Source organism: Phyllopteryx taeniolatus, chromosome 10 (genome assembly GCF_024500385.1).
Source record: "Phyllopteryx taeniolatus isolate TA_2022b chromosome 10, UOR_Ptae_1.2, whole genome shotgun sequence".
In the NCBI taxonomy this organism is placed as follows: Eukaryota; Metazoa; Chordata; class Actinopteri; order Syngnathiformes; family Syngnathidae; genus Phyllopteryx; species Phyllopteryx taeniolatus.
The window spans coordinates 27,556,410-27,569,452 of record NC_084511.1 but is presented as its reverse complement, the minus strand read 5'-3'; the positions used below and the strand labels follow the sequence as shown (position 1 = coordinate 27,569,452).

Sequence of the window (13,043 nt, the reverse complement as noted above, 5' to 3'; positions counted from 1 at the left end):
GACAGCATCTGTATCTTGCTTGAAGCGATTACATTATTTGCTGATTCAACAACAACATGAAAGGGTCACGCAAAGTTCACGCGCTGATAAACAACCAACAAACTGACTGATGAACCAACACACTAACCCGTTTATAGATTTATTTTGTTGAGACAAATGACTTTTTCCGGTAAAGAGCACATCTCTTTTCTTGCTGACAGTTTCGGCTGTCACTACTTCCTGGTGTGACTTGTCTTCAAACAGCTAATCCGCTCGTGAAAGCTTCAAAATAAAGGTTCCCGACCCGACCGAGGAGCACGCAGGACATGCTCCCTCACATCTGGGACGCCATTCATCAATGGCAGCGAGGAGTGGAGAGCAGACAACTGACTTGACTAACCAAATAACCCACTAATTAACTTCATACCCCAAGTAACCAACTAACCAAGTAACTCAATTAGTTGGTTAACCAACGACAAAACTCAGTAACTTAACAGCCACCTAACTAAAATACCTAAACAACCAACTAATTGACTGAGTTAGCCACCCAACTAACGAAACAAGCAAGTAAATAACCAACCAAATTGCCAACTAACATGATCACGTGAGTATATTAACTAAATAAAATACCTGCAAAGAAGGTACTTTATGCATTTTCATGGCAACGGTCACCACAGAGAGTCACTTGCATAACCAACTACATAAGCAAGTAACTTAAAAAAAGACCAACCAACTAATTAACCAGTCTCCTTAACATTTTCAGGTTTTTTTTCAATTGATAAATTGTCTTTTTCCCCCTCTACTAATATTTTGTAGTACTCTAATATTTTGCTGTCATTTGTTTTCTAATATTTTTCTGGTGTGTTACATAAAAGGAGGGTTAAGCATATTTTGAGCATGCAGTTGTACATTGTTGAAAACATCAATACACACGTAAACTGGTTGCACTGGTTTGGACGTAATGTGATGAGCTCCAAGTCACGCGGAGGTTTGAATCAGGCTGTCATTATAACAACAGTCACTTAATAGTTCGTGTCAATCACAGTTACGCTTTTTTAATCTGTTTTTTGGATATTGCAGTTCATTTTAAATAAAATGAAAGCTATGGACGTCAGTGTATCAACCAATTGACTCAATTCCTCATTTACTATCGCCCCGTGATTGACGAGTCAGATGGAAAAGTGGTATGCACAATGGATGATTGGATGTAACTGATACTTAGCAGTGTATCAAATGTTATCAGCAGCCCCTTTCACACACAGTTTGCAAATCAGATAGAATGAGCGGTTTTGTTCCCTGCAATTGGCTGATGATATGAGTGACGACATCAGCAGCCGCACCTGGTGTGATGATTAGCTCGTCCCTATTGCTTTCAACACAATTAGGATGGAGGAAAATGATTGTCGGATGTGAAACTTCACACCCCGGCCCCCTCCCTGTATGGAGGCATACCCTTACACACGTCCCACCTCTATTACCAGCTTCAAAGACAGAACATCTACATTCCTTTCAAACAGAACAGCAATAACAAAAACAAGTCTTTTGACGGACAGTGTGAAAGGGGCTTTTCGAAAAGGCAACTCGTGTAGATTGCATGTTGTCTGTTTCAATCTTGGCTTGCAGGTGTCAGCTACCCTGTTATATCACCACCATCTCTCTCCCTCCAAGTATTTTCCAGCGGATTTCTTTCCCGCTACCTCGATTGACATCTTACATAACCGTCTATCACCTGTTCATTGATGGAGCTGTAGTCGTTGGTGGTGGAGACGTCGTCGTCCTCCGAGTCAAACAGGCCCTCTTGATTGTCAAGCAGACCGGTCAAAACTCGGCTGACGGACTCCTGGTCGCACAGGTCCTCGCCTTCTGTCGACAGACTGCATGTCGAAGACGACAAAGTGCCATAATAAGTACTAATTGGATACCAGTTTGGTCCAGAAGCATTTAGACTCTGACAGTTTCATTTATACGGCACTATAATGGATTAGAAAAAAAAAAAAAAACTATCGCGATTATTTCTAGTCATTTTATTTCTATTGTGAAAGGTAGTGTTAATCAAGAATAACTGGCGAGTGGACCAATCTCAATCATACGACATGAACATTACACGTACATAATCGAGTGTGCCGTGGAATTGTTTTGACTTTATTGTCTATCAATCATTCTCGCCACCCTGTTTATTTTTATTCTGCAGAAAATGCTCCAATGTCATTTGGCAAGCCATGAGCAAGCAAACTGTCAAATGCTGATGGCCTCACGTGTGTTCGAATGATTAGCGAAACATAATAGAAAAAAGGAAGCATATCGTGACTTTTGGGACACTTTAGCGGTACACTTGCATTCAAAAGCTTGCAGGTCACTTCTGGGGGGGGGGGGTCACTTATTTTGTAAAGAGAAGCAGCATTTTTTTCTTTAACGTTAATGTCGAGTATTTGTGATTTACTCATTTTAACTGAAAACAAAAAAAGAAAAGTGTTTTTCTTTCAAAAATAAAGAGACCCCAAAGCTTTGGACAACGGATTATTTCTAGCCTTTGTGTGTGTGTATCCCTTACGCAAATATGCCAGTTAAATATTAAACAATGCAATATAGCCTACTACTGATCAGCCTTTGTGTTTGTCTGTGGGGTCGTGTGGCTTACTGGAAGATGTCAGGCCCGAAGACGGCGGCGAGCGCTCTGACGTTCCAGCTCTCGCGCTGCAGCGCCCCCACGCTGGCCAAAAAGCGGCACAGGAAGCGCAGAAGGCCGTAGTTGAGCTGCGGAAGCTGCTGCAGCAGGAACTTCAGGTTGCGGCACAGCTCCTCCTCACTGCTGTATTCTGCATCCAGATAAATATATATGAACGTGTGTCGCTGAGAAGGAAGAGGAGTGCAATCCACAACAGCACTGACTCTGAGTGACTCGGCACATTTTAATTAGTGCCATTGCTTAACAGGAAGTGGTCACCATTCCTGTCTTCAGAGGTCAAATAAAAGGACTGCGCTTGGAACAGACATTCCAAAGGAAAAACATTCAGACCAAGATAAAATAATCTTGCAAGAGGTGACACGAGGCCAAAATGGGCTACGGAAAAAATGGACCAAAAAAGGCAAAATTTGAAATGAGGAGTGTGAAAAGTAGCCCTCGGTGCTCAAGGGGATTAGAGCAGATTAAGTGAGATGAAAACAGAGTTAAAAGAGGACAGGATGATGAAGCATAACGCCAACAAAATAACAGCAGTGATTCTGAGGCCATTAGAATGAATCCACATTTTTGTGGGTTGAAAACCTGGTAATTAGCGTACTTCAAAAGGCAACGAAGACCTGTGTGCAATGTGTTCCGCTACAAAATGTTTGAATTACTGACTGTGGATCATTTCTATTCTAGCCTTTTGTCTTGATTTCTATTAAGCGCAACGTAGCGCTTGTGAATGACTGGCAAGGACCAGTCGCATTATAGTAAAATTATGTGACCGAGGATTTGTTATGCATTCTTGAGATTCTTATGGAATTCTGCTATAAACCCATCAGGGCCAGGGGCCCTTTTGTTACAGAGCTCACCAATTACGCTGGCGAAATGTCAATATTTGATTTCAAAAAAACTAAAGACAAAAAAAACCTCCACATACTTTGCTTTGAGTTTGGGGTTGTCTCCAAATTGCGTAGTGTTTTGGAAAAAGACAGAAAAGCTGTGTATTTTTTATTCAGTTATTTTTTTTTACTGTGGAATATTTGTGTGTGACGCTCACATGTGACCGAGTGCTCACTGGATTATTTGGATTTTGGATGATTTCGAGTCATTGTTATTTTCTATTGTGCAAACTAGCCGTGATCATGGATAACTTGCAAGCGTGGTGATCACATTAACTCATACACTGCCGTGGACGTTTGTTCGTTAAGTGGACTCCAACTGCTAACTGCAACTGACGTATGGATTCGTCACTTTTTTTGGTTTTTGGTTTTGTTTTTTCGGGTAGCCGTGGAAGAGTTTCTTGCCCAGCTAGTCTGCGAAATAGAGGTTTGGTAACCACTGTAATGACTAACAGCTTTCTGTAGATGGTGCCGGTGCATCGCACTTTATTTGAGATCAGTTTATTTTTTGAGTAGAAGATTAAGATTAGGCGACTTGTCACATCGATAAAGAGGGAGGGAAATGGCAATATGTTGGAAGTCTGACAAATTTAGGCATCTCAAACTAGGTAGCAGAAAGTGTGCTTCATGATCGTGAAAAAACGTCACAGCTCATGGACTAAATGACGAAAGGCCTTAAAAAAAAAAAAAAAAAAAAAAAAAAAGCTATTGAAATGGAGTGAGTCAGCGTCCCTTGCAGTGCGTTCCATAATTGTATCTCCGTAAATAAATTACTTTGGCATCAATAGCCCTTTCTCAGTCTTGTTTTTATTGTTTTATAAAAGCAAAAAATATTAGCATCAAAGCCACTAGCCGGGTTTACATGGAGCCTGGTATTCCGATTAGAATCGTGCTAGAAGCTGAAACCAAATCAAAATGTTCCATATGAGCATCTCAATGGGAATAAACAGGCAGAAACCGATTAGAATTTCATATGCTTTTACAGGGGCAGAGTATTTGTTTCCCTGCCTGCGCATGCGCTGTCTTGACGGAAATCCGCAGTGACGTCATCGTTTACGCACTTTAAAAGATGGCAGCTTCCATACAGAGCTGGTCTGTGACTTGTAACTTGTTTTTATGAAAATTGTCAGTGAACACAATATTCTGTGGCAATATGGGGAACTCTGCTTTGAAAACAGTTGCCTGTTAATGACTCAGTAGCGCAGTTAGTGGACTTTTAAGTATGCATTATTATTCGTAGTTCTGTTAATTTCTATTATGCAAAGGGGCAGTCGGCGCGAGTAAATTTGCTCTAAATCTATCCAGGCATCTGTGGCACACCTTGGTGCAGCTGCAGAATGGGTCCTTGAATGGGCGCCGGGATGACTGGCTCGGGGAGCTCCTGCAGGAAGAGCCGCAGCAGACTGACGGCCGACGCCAGGTCCGCCTCCTTGTCCAACGCCACCTCCTCGCCACTATCGTAGCGCCGCCGCAGCCAGCCCACACGCTCGGCGTTGCCGTTGACCAGGAAGGGACCCTCCAAGTCCACATGACCTGGCGACCCAAAACAGGAAGACCCGTGAAACCCCTTTAGGGGTGCAAAATCATGAGATCCGTGTCTTTATTCTTGAACTTGTTACACTGTCAGAGTTAACAGAGAACAGCATGATGAAACAGAACACTAACAATGGGAACAGTCATTGGCTCATTATCATTCCATTAGAATTAACATGTTTGATAATTGACATACTTCAAAAGGCGGCCATGACCACAATATCTCCTGTTTAAGTAGCAATGCGACAAGATTTCCCCAAAATGGGAGTCTGTCTGGTTGGAACAGCCACTGCAAGTACAATGAGTGAGTACAATGTACCAAGAATTTTGAAAATCAGATGATGGGCTCCGGAGAAATGTAGTTGTCTTCCTGAAAACATGTCCATTTTAGGGAACATTTTTGTGTGATTATTGTCGAAAGAAAATCTGTTCAACAAGACCTTTAAATTGGAGAAAGGAGTCTAACTCAATGAGCACTCATTTATCCTTGACCCTTTCGTTTCATCTGCTACTCAGGTAACCCCTTCGCCGATTGGCTGACAAGTTTCAGTTAAAAATATCCACCGATAAGCTGGTACAGGCCAAAATTTCCAAAAGTTGCCAACAGTTCTTCAGAGCATGAAGTTTCAAATGGCGTCATTTGCCCTAAAAACTTGACTTAACTGGTGCAACTGGTGCAACTTGAACATTATTGTGGAGAACAGCAGGGTGGGCACTAGAATAGGTAATGTACTTAAGTTCTCTTTCTTTTGGTGAATTCATTCGTTATTATTTAGGGAGGATTTTAGAGGCGTTTGAAGTGTGTGAAGTGCGTAGTGTCCTTTCTTCAACGTGAATTCTTTCTGGTTGTACCATTTATTTTTAATGTGCTACGTGATGGTTATCATGAATGACTTAAAGGGAACTATCACATTTATAATAAATGCTTCTTTTGCACCTGTTTTCTCTACTGTCGATTATTTCAAGCCATTCTGTTCATTGTTATTGTGAAAGGTGGCGGTTTGAATGAATGAATTGCAAGGAACAGTCCTATTTCAGTAACTGTGACACACCTCCATTGTGCCTTTTTTGGATGATTTCAAATCAGTGCAATGTCAGTCAAGCTCATTCCTATCATGTTCTCACCCTTATTGTTTTAGCCTCGTTGAGCTTGCATGACGTGCGTTTTATACAGAATCCAGTTTTGAGGTGTACCGTGTGCAGTGGTGTCATTTAAAAAAAACAACTTCGCTTGAAGTGCAACTATTTTCCATTTATTTCATTTTAAAAAGATCTTTTTGATGCTAAACTGATGCATGCACTAACGGAATTCCAGAATTCTGACAGCACACACACACGGCCATTAAACAAGAGATTAAAGCCTTTTCACAGGCTGAATAACTTCCTGACTCGCAGCAGTGGCCCATTTCACGCACTAGCAAAGGCCAGCAGGGGCTTAAAGACTTGTTACGTAACCTCATATGGTCATAAGGTGAAGCCCCAGTAGGATAATAGTTGTATTTTACAGTAATATTTACTTTATGATCATAGGAAATGGAACACCCGCCAGGATGTTTTCATCCCATATGCCATCGGGTTTCCGAAATGTTGGGACTTTTTGCACAAGATCAAAGACGATCATCATGATCACTGCCACACAAAACACAACTCGGCACATTTGGAGGACCAGTTTGTGTTTGGACTGTTCTTTAAATGTAGTTCTAGGAAAATCTATTGGGCCTTAAAGAAGACCTGCTGGGAGTTGCGGTAACTTTGGAGAAGTCTAGGAATCTGGTTCCTTGTGTATAAATCTTTTAATTCCAGGGATGGCAAGTGCCCAAAAAATAACAGTGACCGTAGGAACCTTACCCGGTACCTTTTGGAGAAGCGTTTTATGTTTGGACTGAATGAACTATTGCTTCAGTTTCAGAGTAATGTATCAGGGCCCAAAGAAGACCATACTTGGAAAAAGGAGTAAGCTCATCACGAAAAGTCTGGGAACCTTTGCGGTGGGGTCTGCAGCACTGAACAAACCTGATTAGGGTCTTTTCCACCAGAAAAAGCCCAGGAACTCAAAAGATTCCTGTGGCCAGTGTGGTTTGTACTTCCACCGCACCTCACAGTTCAGAGTAATTTATCCAAACGAGACTAATGATATGCAGTGCCCTCCAAAAGTATTGGAACGGCAAGGTCAATTCCTTTGTTTTTGTTGTATACTGAAGATATTTGGGTTTCAGATCAAAAGATGCATATGAGACTAAAGTTCAGAATTCCAGCTTTTATTTCATGTTATTTACATCTAGATGTGTTAAACAACTCAGAACAGAACTATTAAATTAACTTTTAACTGAATAACATTGAATATTTGGTGTCATAACCCTTACTTCCAATAACTGCATCAAGCCTGCGACCCACTGACTTCAGACTGTTGCATTCTTCATTTGAAATGGTTTTCCAGGCCTTATCTGCAGCCTCTTTCGGTTCTTGTTTGTTTCTGGGGGTTTCTCCCTTCAGTCTCCTCTTCAGAAGGTAAAATGAATGCTCTATTGGGTTATGGTCTGGTGATTGACTTGGCCAGCTTCAAAATGGCTTGCTTTTCTCCCATAGACCGCTCTTTGGTCTTCATGTTTGCTTAATAGCAAATGCAGTTTTCACAGGTGAAACTCATAGCCAAAAAGTAGCACTAATGTTTAGTCTATAAATCTAAAGGGCAAAACCTGAGCAACTAGAAACACCCATCAATCATGTTCCAATACTTTTGCTCACTTGAAAAGTGGGTGGGTTCAAACAAAAGGTACTCTGTCCTGAGTTGTTTAACATTTCGATGTAAATACCATGAAATAAAAGATAGAATTCTGAACTTTAGCCTCATATTCATCTGTTGATCTGAAACCCAAATGTCTTCCGTATACAACAAAAACAAAGGAATTGGCCTTGCTGTTCCAATACCTTTGAGGGGACTGTATGTAAAAGTAGTAGAAGAAATTGCACTACCCTTTCAGTTCAGTAAGTAGCAGTAAGAAAAAAAAAATAAGGCCAAGCAGAGAAGAAACTTTACCCCAGAACTAGGAACTTTTTGATTATTTTTTTCCCATGTTTGGACTGCGGGAACTATTGCCTCAGCTCCATCGTAACATCTCCGAGCCTATAGAAGACCCTGCTCGGGCGTGGGTAGTACATACAAGGGGTCTTGGAGCATTGAGGGTGAGTTCTGCATCGCTTATTGTGTCTGACTGGAACGTTTTAATTCCAGAAATGAAAAGTACCAACAACTACAAATAAGTCAAGGCCAAAAGTGAAATCTGCACCAACATTTACAACTACCAAGTACTAAGAGCTAAAAACTTCCTAGAAATGCTGGTGGAAATGACCCTAGGGACCCCAGTGCAAGCAGATGGTAACACTTCAAATGACGTGCTATTCCAGAAAATTTAAGGGGACACTCAGTAATGCAGACCTCCACTCATATACCTAATTTGTGTCTGTTAAATGTAAAAATAATTTATTGGATTAACTGTTCAACTCCAGTCCTGCATGTGGCGGTAGTGCACATAACACAGTGGACTGGCCCGCTTGGCCCCAATACAAGCACACTGTAATGCTATATACATTTTGTCTGTTTGTCTCACCATGCTCCTCGATGAAATCCACGATGTCCTTGACAAGCGCCGGGACCTCGAGTCCGCCAAGCGTGTGCGTGCGCGTCACCTCCTCCAGGGGCACGCCGAACACACGGGCGGTGCTGGTTGGGCCCCCGCCCTCGTTGCCTGGCAACGGAGACAAGCTCTTCCTCATGGTCCCTTCCTCCTCGCCACAACCACACCAAGACCTCACGTCTTGGGAGAAGAGAAAAAACTAAGTTGCACATCTTTGGGGGAGGGGGTTTAGGTTAGGGGATGTCGTCAATCTTTGCCAACTGTGGGCCTGTGAAGCTCTTTGTGATTAAGGGCTATACAAATAAACTTGACATCAGTCACTACAGTGGACACTTATTCAAAAGCTGTTTTTTCAAAAGGCACATCGGTCACTATCGAGGGAAGTCTCTGCTAGGATGGTGTGTCCAGCCATGATGTACAGATTAGAGATGGTAGCACTGAAGAGACGACAGGAAGCACAGCTGGAGGTGGCGGAAATTAAGATGTTGAGGTTCTCTCAAGGTGTGACCAGGTTGGATAGAATGAGAAATGAGTTCATCTGAGGAACAGCCAAGGTTAGATGTTTTGGAGACAAAGTTAGAGAGATCAGTCTACGATGGTTTGGACACGTCCCGAGGAGAGAGAGTGAGTATATTGGTAGAAGGGTGATAAGAGAGCTTGAGGAAGACCAAAGAGAAGGTTGATGGATGTCGTGAGGGAAGACATGAGGGCAGTTGGTGTTAAAGAGGAGGATGCAGGAGACGGGCGTACATGGAAAAGGATGACACACGCTGTGGCCAACCCGAACGGGACAAGCCAACAGGAAAAAAAGTAGTAACTGGAGAACATGCACCAAATCAGATGTTACTCACCATTTACTCTGTAATTGTTTTTGTTTTTTTCCAACGCGTACTTTTTACTCTTACTCAAGCATTTTTTGGGAGGACTACTTGTACTTGAGTCATTATTTTCAAGTAACAGTACTCTTACTTGATTCAATATTTGGCTCCTCTGCCACCGTTAATGTTGAACCCTGCAGTCGCTATAGAGGAAAGCTAATCGATAGCGCTTTTCTTCATGCATATCTCGAGATGTCAACAGCTTTTGAATAGTCTAGAAATCCTCTGCAGTGACTGATGCGCACATTTGACATCAAAATCATATAGAAGAAAATGGGTATCCTTTGTAGCGACTGACGCAAAACTGACTTCAAGACTCACGTATCGGGGAAAAAAACAAACAAACCAAAAAAAAAAAACAGCTTTTGTCCATTGTAGTGACTGATACAACTTTGACATACTCACTCACTCACACGGAGAGAGGAAAAAAAAACAAAAAAAAAAAAAAAAAAAAAACAACGTTTTTAAAATAGCTTTTTTCTTTGAAGTAGATGATTGCTTTATTCAGTACGGTACTAGTACTGTCTGAATTGGATTCTCAGCACCGTTTTAATTGTAATTGTTTCCTGGTTACCTTGTTTATGTCAGGTACATTCTTTGCCACTGTGGCTAGCTGCGCGCCGCTAAATATAGTCTGAAGGGTACAGGCAGAGACACTTGTAATAACTATTTTGCTCATTATGTTTAATTAACAGCTAAACTTTGTCATTTCACTTTTCATGTTAAAGTTGCACAACCATGCGTGCATGTGCGTGCACTCACCGTGTAGCAGTGAAAGGGTGTCCTATGCGCTCCTCCCTAGAAAGCAAAACACTGAACCATCTATGGCTGCTTCAGGTTGTGGCAAAAGATGAGCCGGTAGTTCCTCATTGACGGACCGCAAATCCTTCTTGCAGGATTCCTTTTTCGAGCTAAAAAGAAAAGGGGGTGAGGAGGGTGGCGGATGGGGAAAGAAAATGAAAACAGATAAAAGCAGAGGGTGGAGACAAATATGAAAACCAGTTAAGATGCTGGACATGATATCTGCATGGGCAAAAATGCTTTGTTGCGTAAGCATATTTTTAACGACAAAAGTGGACCTCATTAAGGGCGTACTTGCACTGGGCCATTCGGACGTATTTTCCTTTGTGGATTATTCCCGTCTATGTTTATTTCTATTGTGAGAGGTGTCAGATAACGTGGATAACTGGCCCGAAAAGAAATTTAACTATATGACACGTACATTACACATGATCATGTCGTGTACCTTTTGGGCTGGATTATTTCTAGTCATTCTGTTCGTAAATGCGCTTACGAAGCATTCTTTAGCCACTAATGCTTTCCAAAACCAACTGAACTCAAGTCTGAGCCACTTTCAAAGCTAGAGAAAATCCCATTATTGGAACCAAAAGTCCTGTATTGACCCAAAGCCCCACAAATTCAACTCAAAAGGAACCTTGAAGCTGTGGAAATACATCAGACAAAGTGGATGCTACTGATGACTCCCTTAAAACGTGTTTACTATAGCCTTTTGGTTAACCTTTGTCCCTTTGTATAAAAGCATATAGACAAGTTAAGAAGGAAAACAATGGTCAAGTCCAGTACACTCCCAACAGGCGGACGTAAAACGTAGCGGTGAAAAGTGACCCTAAAAGGTTTCGGTATAGCGTCAGACTAGGAGGGGATTTGTAATGGAATAGTCCAGAATGACTCCGACAGGGTTTCGTTGTGTCTGCGTGTCTCTAATCCCACGTTCCCGTGCTTAGCCTTCCCATGCTGAGAGACGTTGGCTACGGGCAACAATGGGAGAAAGTCGGTGCTGAAAAAAAAGTGGAAACGGAGCGAGAGAAAGACAGAGACGGAGACAAAACAAGAAAAGAGCAGCAACTTTGTAACTTTAAACATTTTCTGAAGCCAGTTTCCCATGGGGAAACAAGATTTGGTCGGCGTGTCTATCATGTGAAATTGAAAATCATCCCACAAAGCCAGTTTCATTTCAATTTGGAATTCTACGCATGTCTACCATGAGTTTAGCAACAAAAATTCTCATGAAAATATGCCGAAAAAAACGCAAGAAGTTAGCCATTTTTGTTTGAAAGTGGCCATTTTAGGCTTATTTTAAAAACTTCCAGGGGGCCGTCCCAGGCGATATGTTCCCAGAGAAATTGTCCGACCGCTACCAAATAAAACAAAAATCATCTTTTTTTGTCATGAAGACATGTACACAAAATGTTTCCTCTGCATTTGACCCATCACAGATGTGGACACAACAAACACACACTGTTAGTGGCACACACTGGAGCAGGGGGCTATTTATGCACCTGGGGAGCAGTTCAGGGTATCGGTGTCTTGCTCAAGGACCCTACAGCCTGAGCTTCAGGGGCCATCGGGGGTGAATTTATTACCAATCGGACAAAGTGTCGAAGATGTGCTCCTTTTTGAAGGAACCCTGGAATTGGCCAAAATGAGCGCGAAAAGACAGAGCTCCTGCGTCTTTAGGCACAGGGCTTCTTGAGACTTGGTCTGGCGAGAACGCAAAGTGAACATCGAGCCATTTAGCTCTTGTTGGGATATAAAAAAAATTTAAAAAAAAAAGTCACTTCCTTGTTTGCAGAAGTGAAAAAACAACAGGTGCATCTGCAAATGCCATGCACCCAAAAGAAATATGCGCACGTGATGCTTATCCGTGTCGCTGGAATGAAACATAACCTCACCATCCCCCCATAATGTCTTTTTTTTTTTTTTACATAACCTCACCATCCCCCCATAATGTCTTTTTTTAAACTGTCACAATTCACCGCTGTGATTGTTTTCCCTCACTGAGCAACCTCACAATATTCAATATTGTAATTAAGCCACCCTAAGAGTCACCAAATGAGTGTACAGAGACACTTTGTTATATTAAATTCATTTTATATAACATTGCAAAATATATCCGACCGGAAACTTTTAAGCCGCAACAAGATGATGGCATGCTAAGCTGGGCTAAAGCTGATTAGCATGTGACGGAGGGGCTCTCCGATGGCCACCTTCTATTCAAAGATGCCAGTGACTAAATATTCCCATTTGACAACTGTACCAACAACCTCTGAGGGTATATAGGACACTTTCAGTATTCAGCGTATGGAAGAAAAGGCATTTCCTTCATATAGAATTCAATTGTCTGCCCTGGCTTGTTGATTGGTCAATGTGTCGTGCTACATGTTAAGTAAAGAATTTAAATTTTTTTTAAAAAAATTAAATAAATAAAATAATACACACATCTTTGATCAAACTTCTGGCCTTAATTGGTCCTTTTTTTCCTTTTAATTATAATGTATTTACAGTCAGGTCCATCAATTTTGGGACATGGACAAAATTCATCTTTTTGGCTCTAAACACCAAACAAGATGTGCTTTAACTGCAGACGTTCAGCTTTAATTTCAGGATATTTACATCCAAATTAGGACTTTCAACAGTTTGTATATACCAC

At 41.6% G+C, this 13,043-nt stretch overlaps 1 protein-coding gene across 8 annotated transcripts in view; it reads right to left on the bottom strand.

Moving 5' to 3' along the window:
* The window catches only part of fam13b (family with sequence similarity 13 member B), a 47,427-nt gene that overhangs the window by 28,786 nt on the left and 5,598 nt on the right, over positions 1–13,043 (bottom strand). For all 8 annotated transcript variants that reach the window (XM_061787301.1, XM_061787302.1, XM_061787304.1 and 5 more), the window contains 5 exons: positions 10,355–10,503; positions 8,688–8,894; positions 4,867–5,079; positions 2,618–2,795; positions 1,709–1,853 (listed from right to left, as the gene is read on the bottom strand). In XM_061787301.1, coding sequence (XP_061643285.1) covers positions 1,709–1,853; positions 2,618–2,795; positions 4,867–5,079; positions 8,688–8,853 — 702 coding nt within the window. In that variant the 5' untranslated portion in view covers positions 8,854–8,894; positions 10,355–10,503. The remainder of the gene's footprint in view (positions 1–1,708; positions 1,854–2,617; positions 2,796–4,866; positions 5,080–8,687; positions 8,895–10,354; positions 10,504–13,043) is intronic.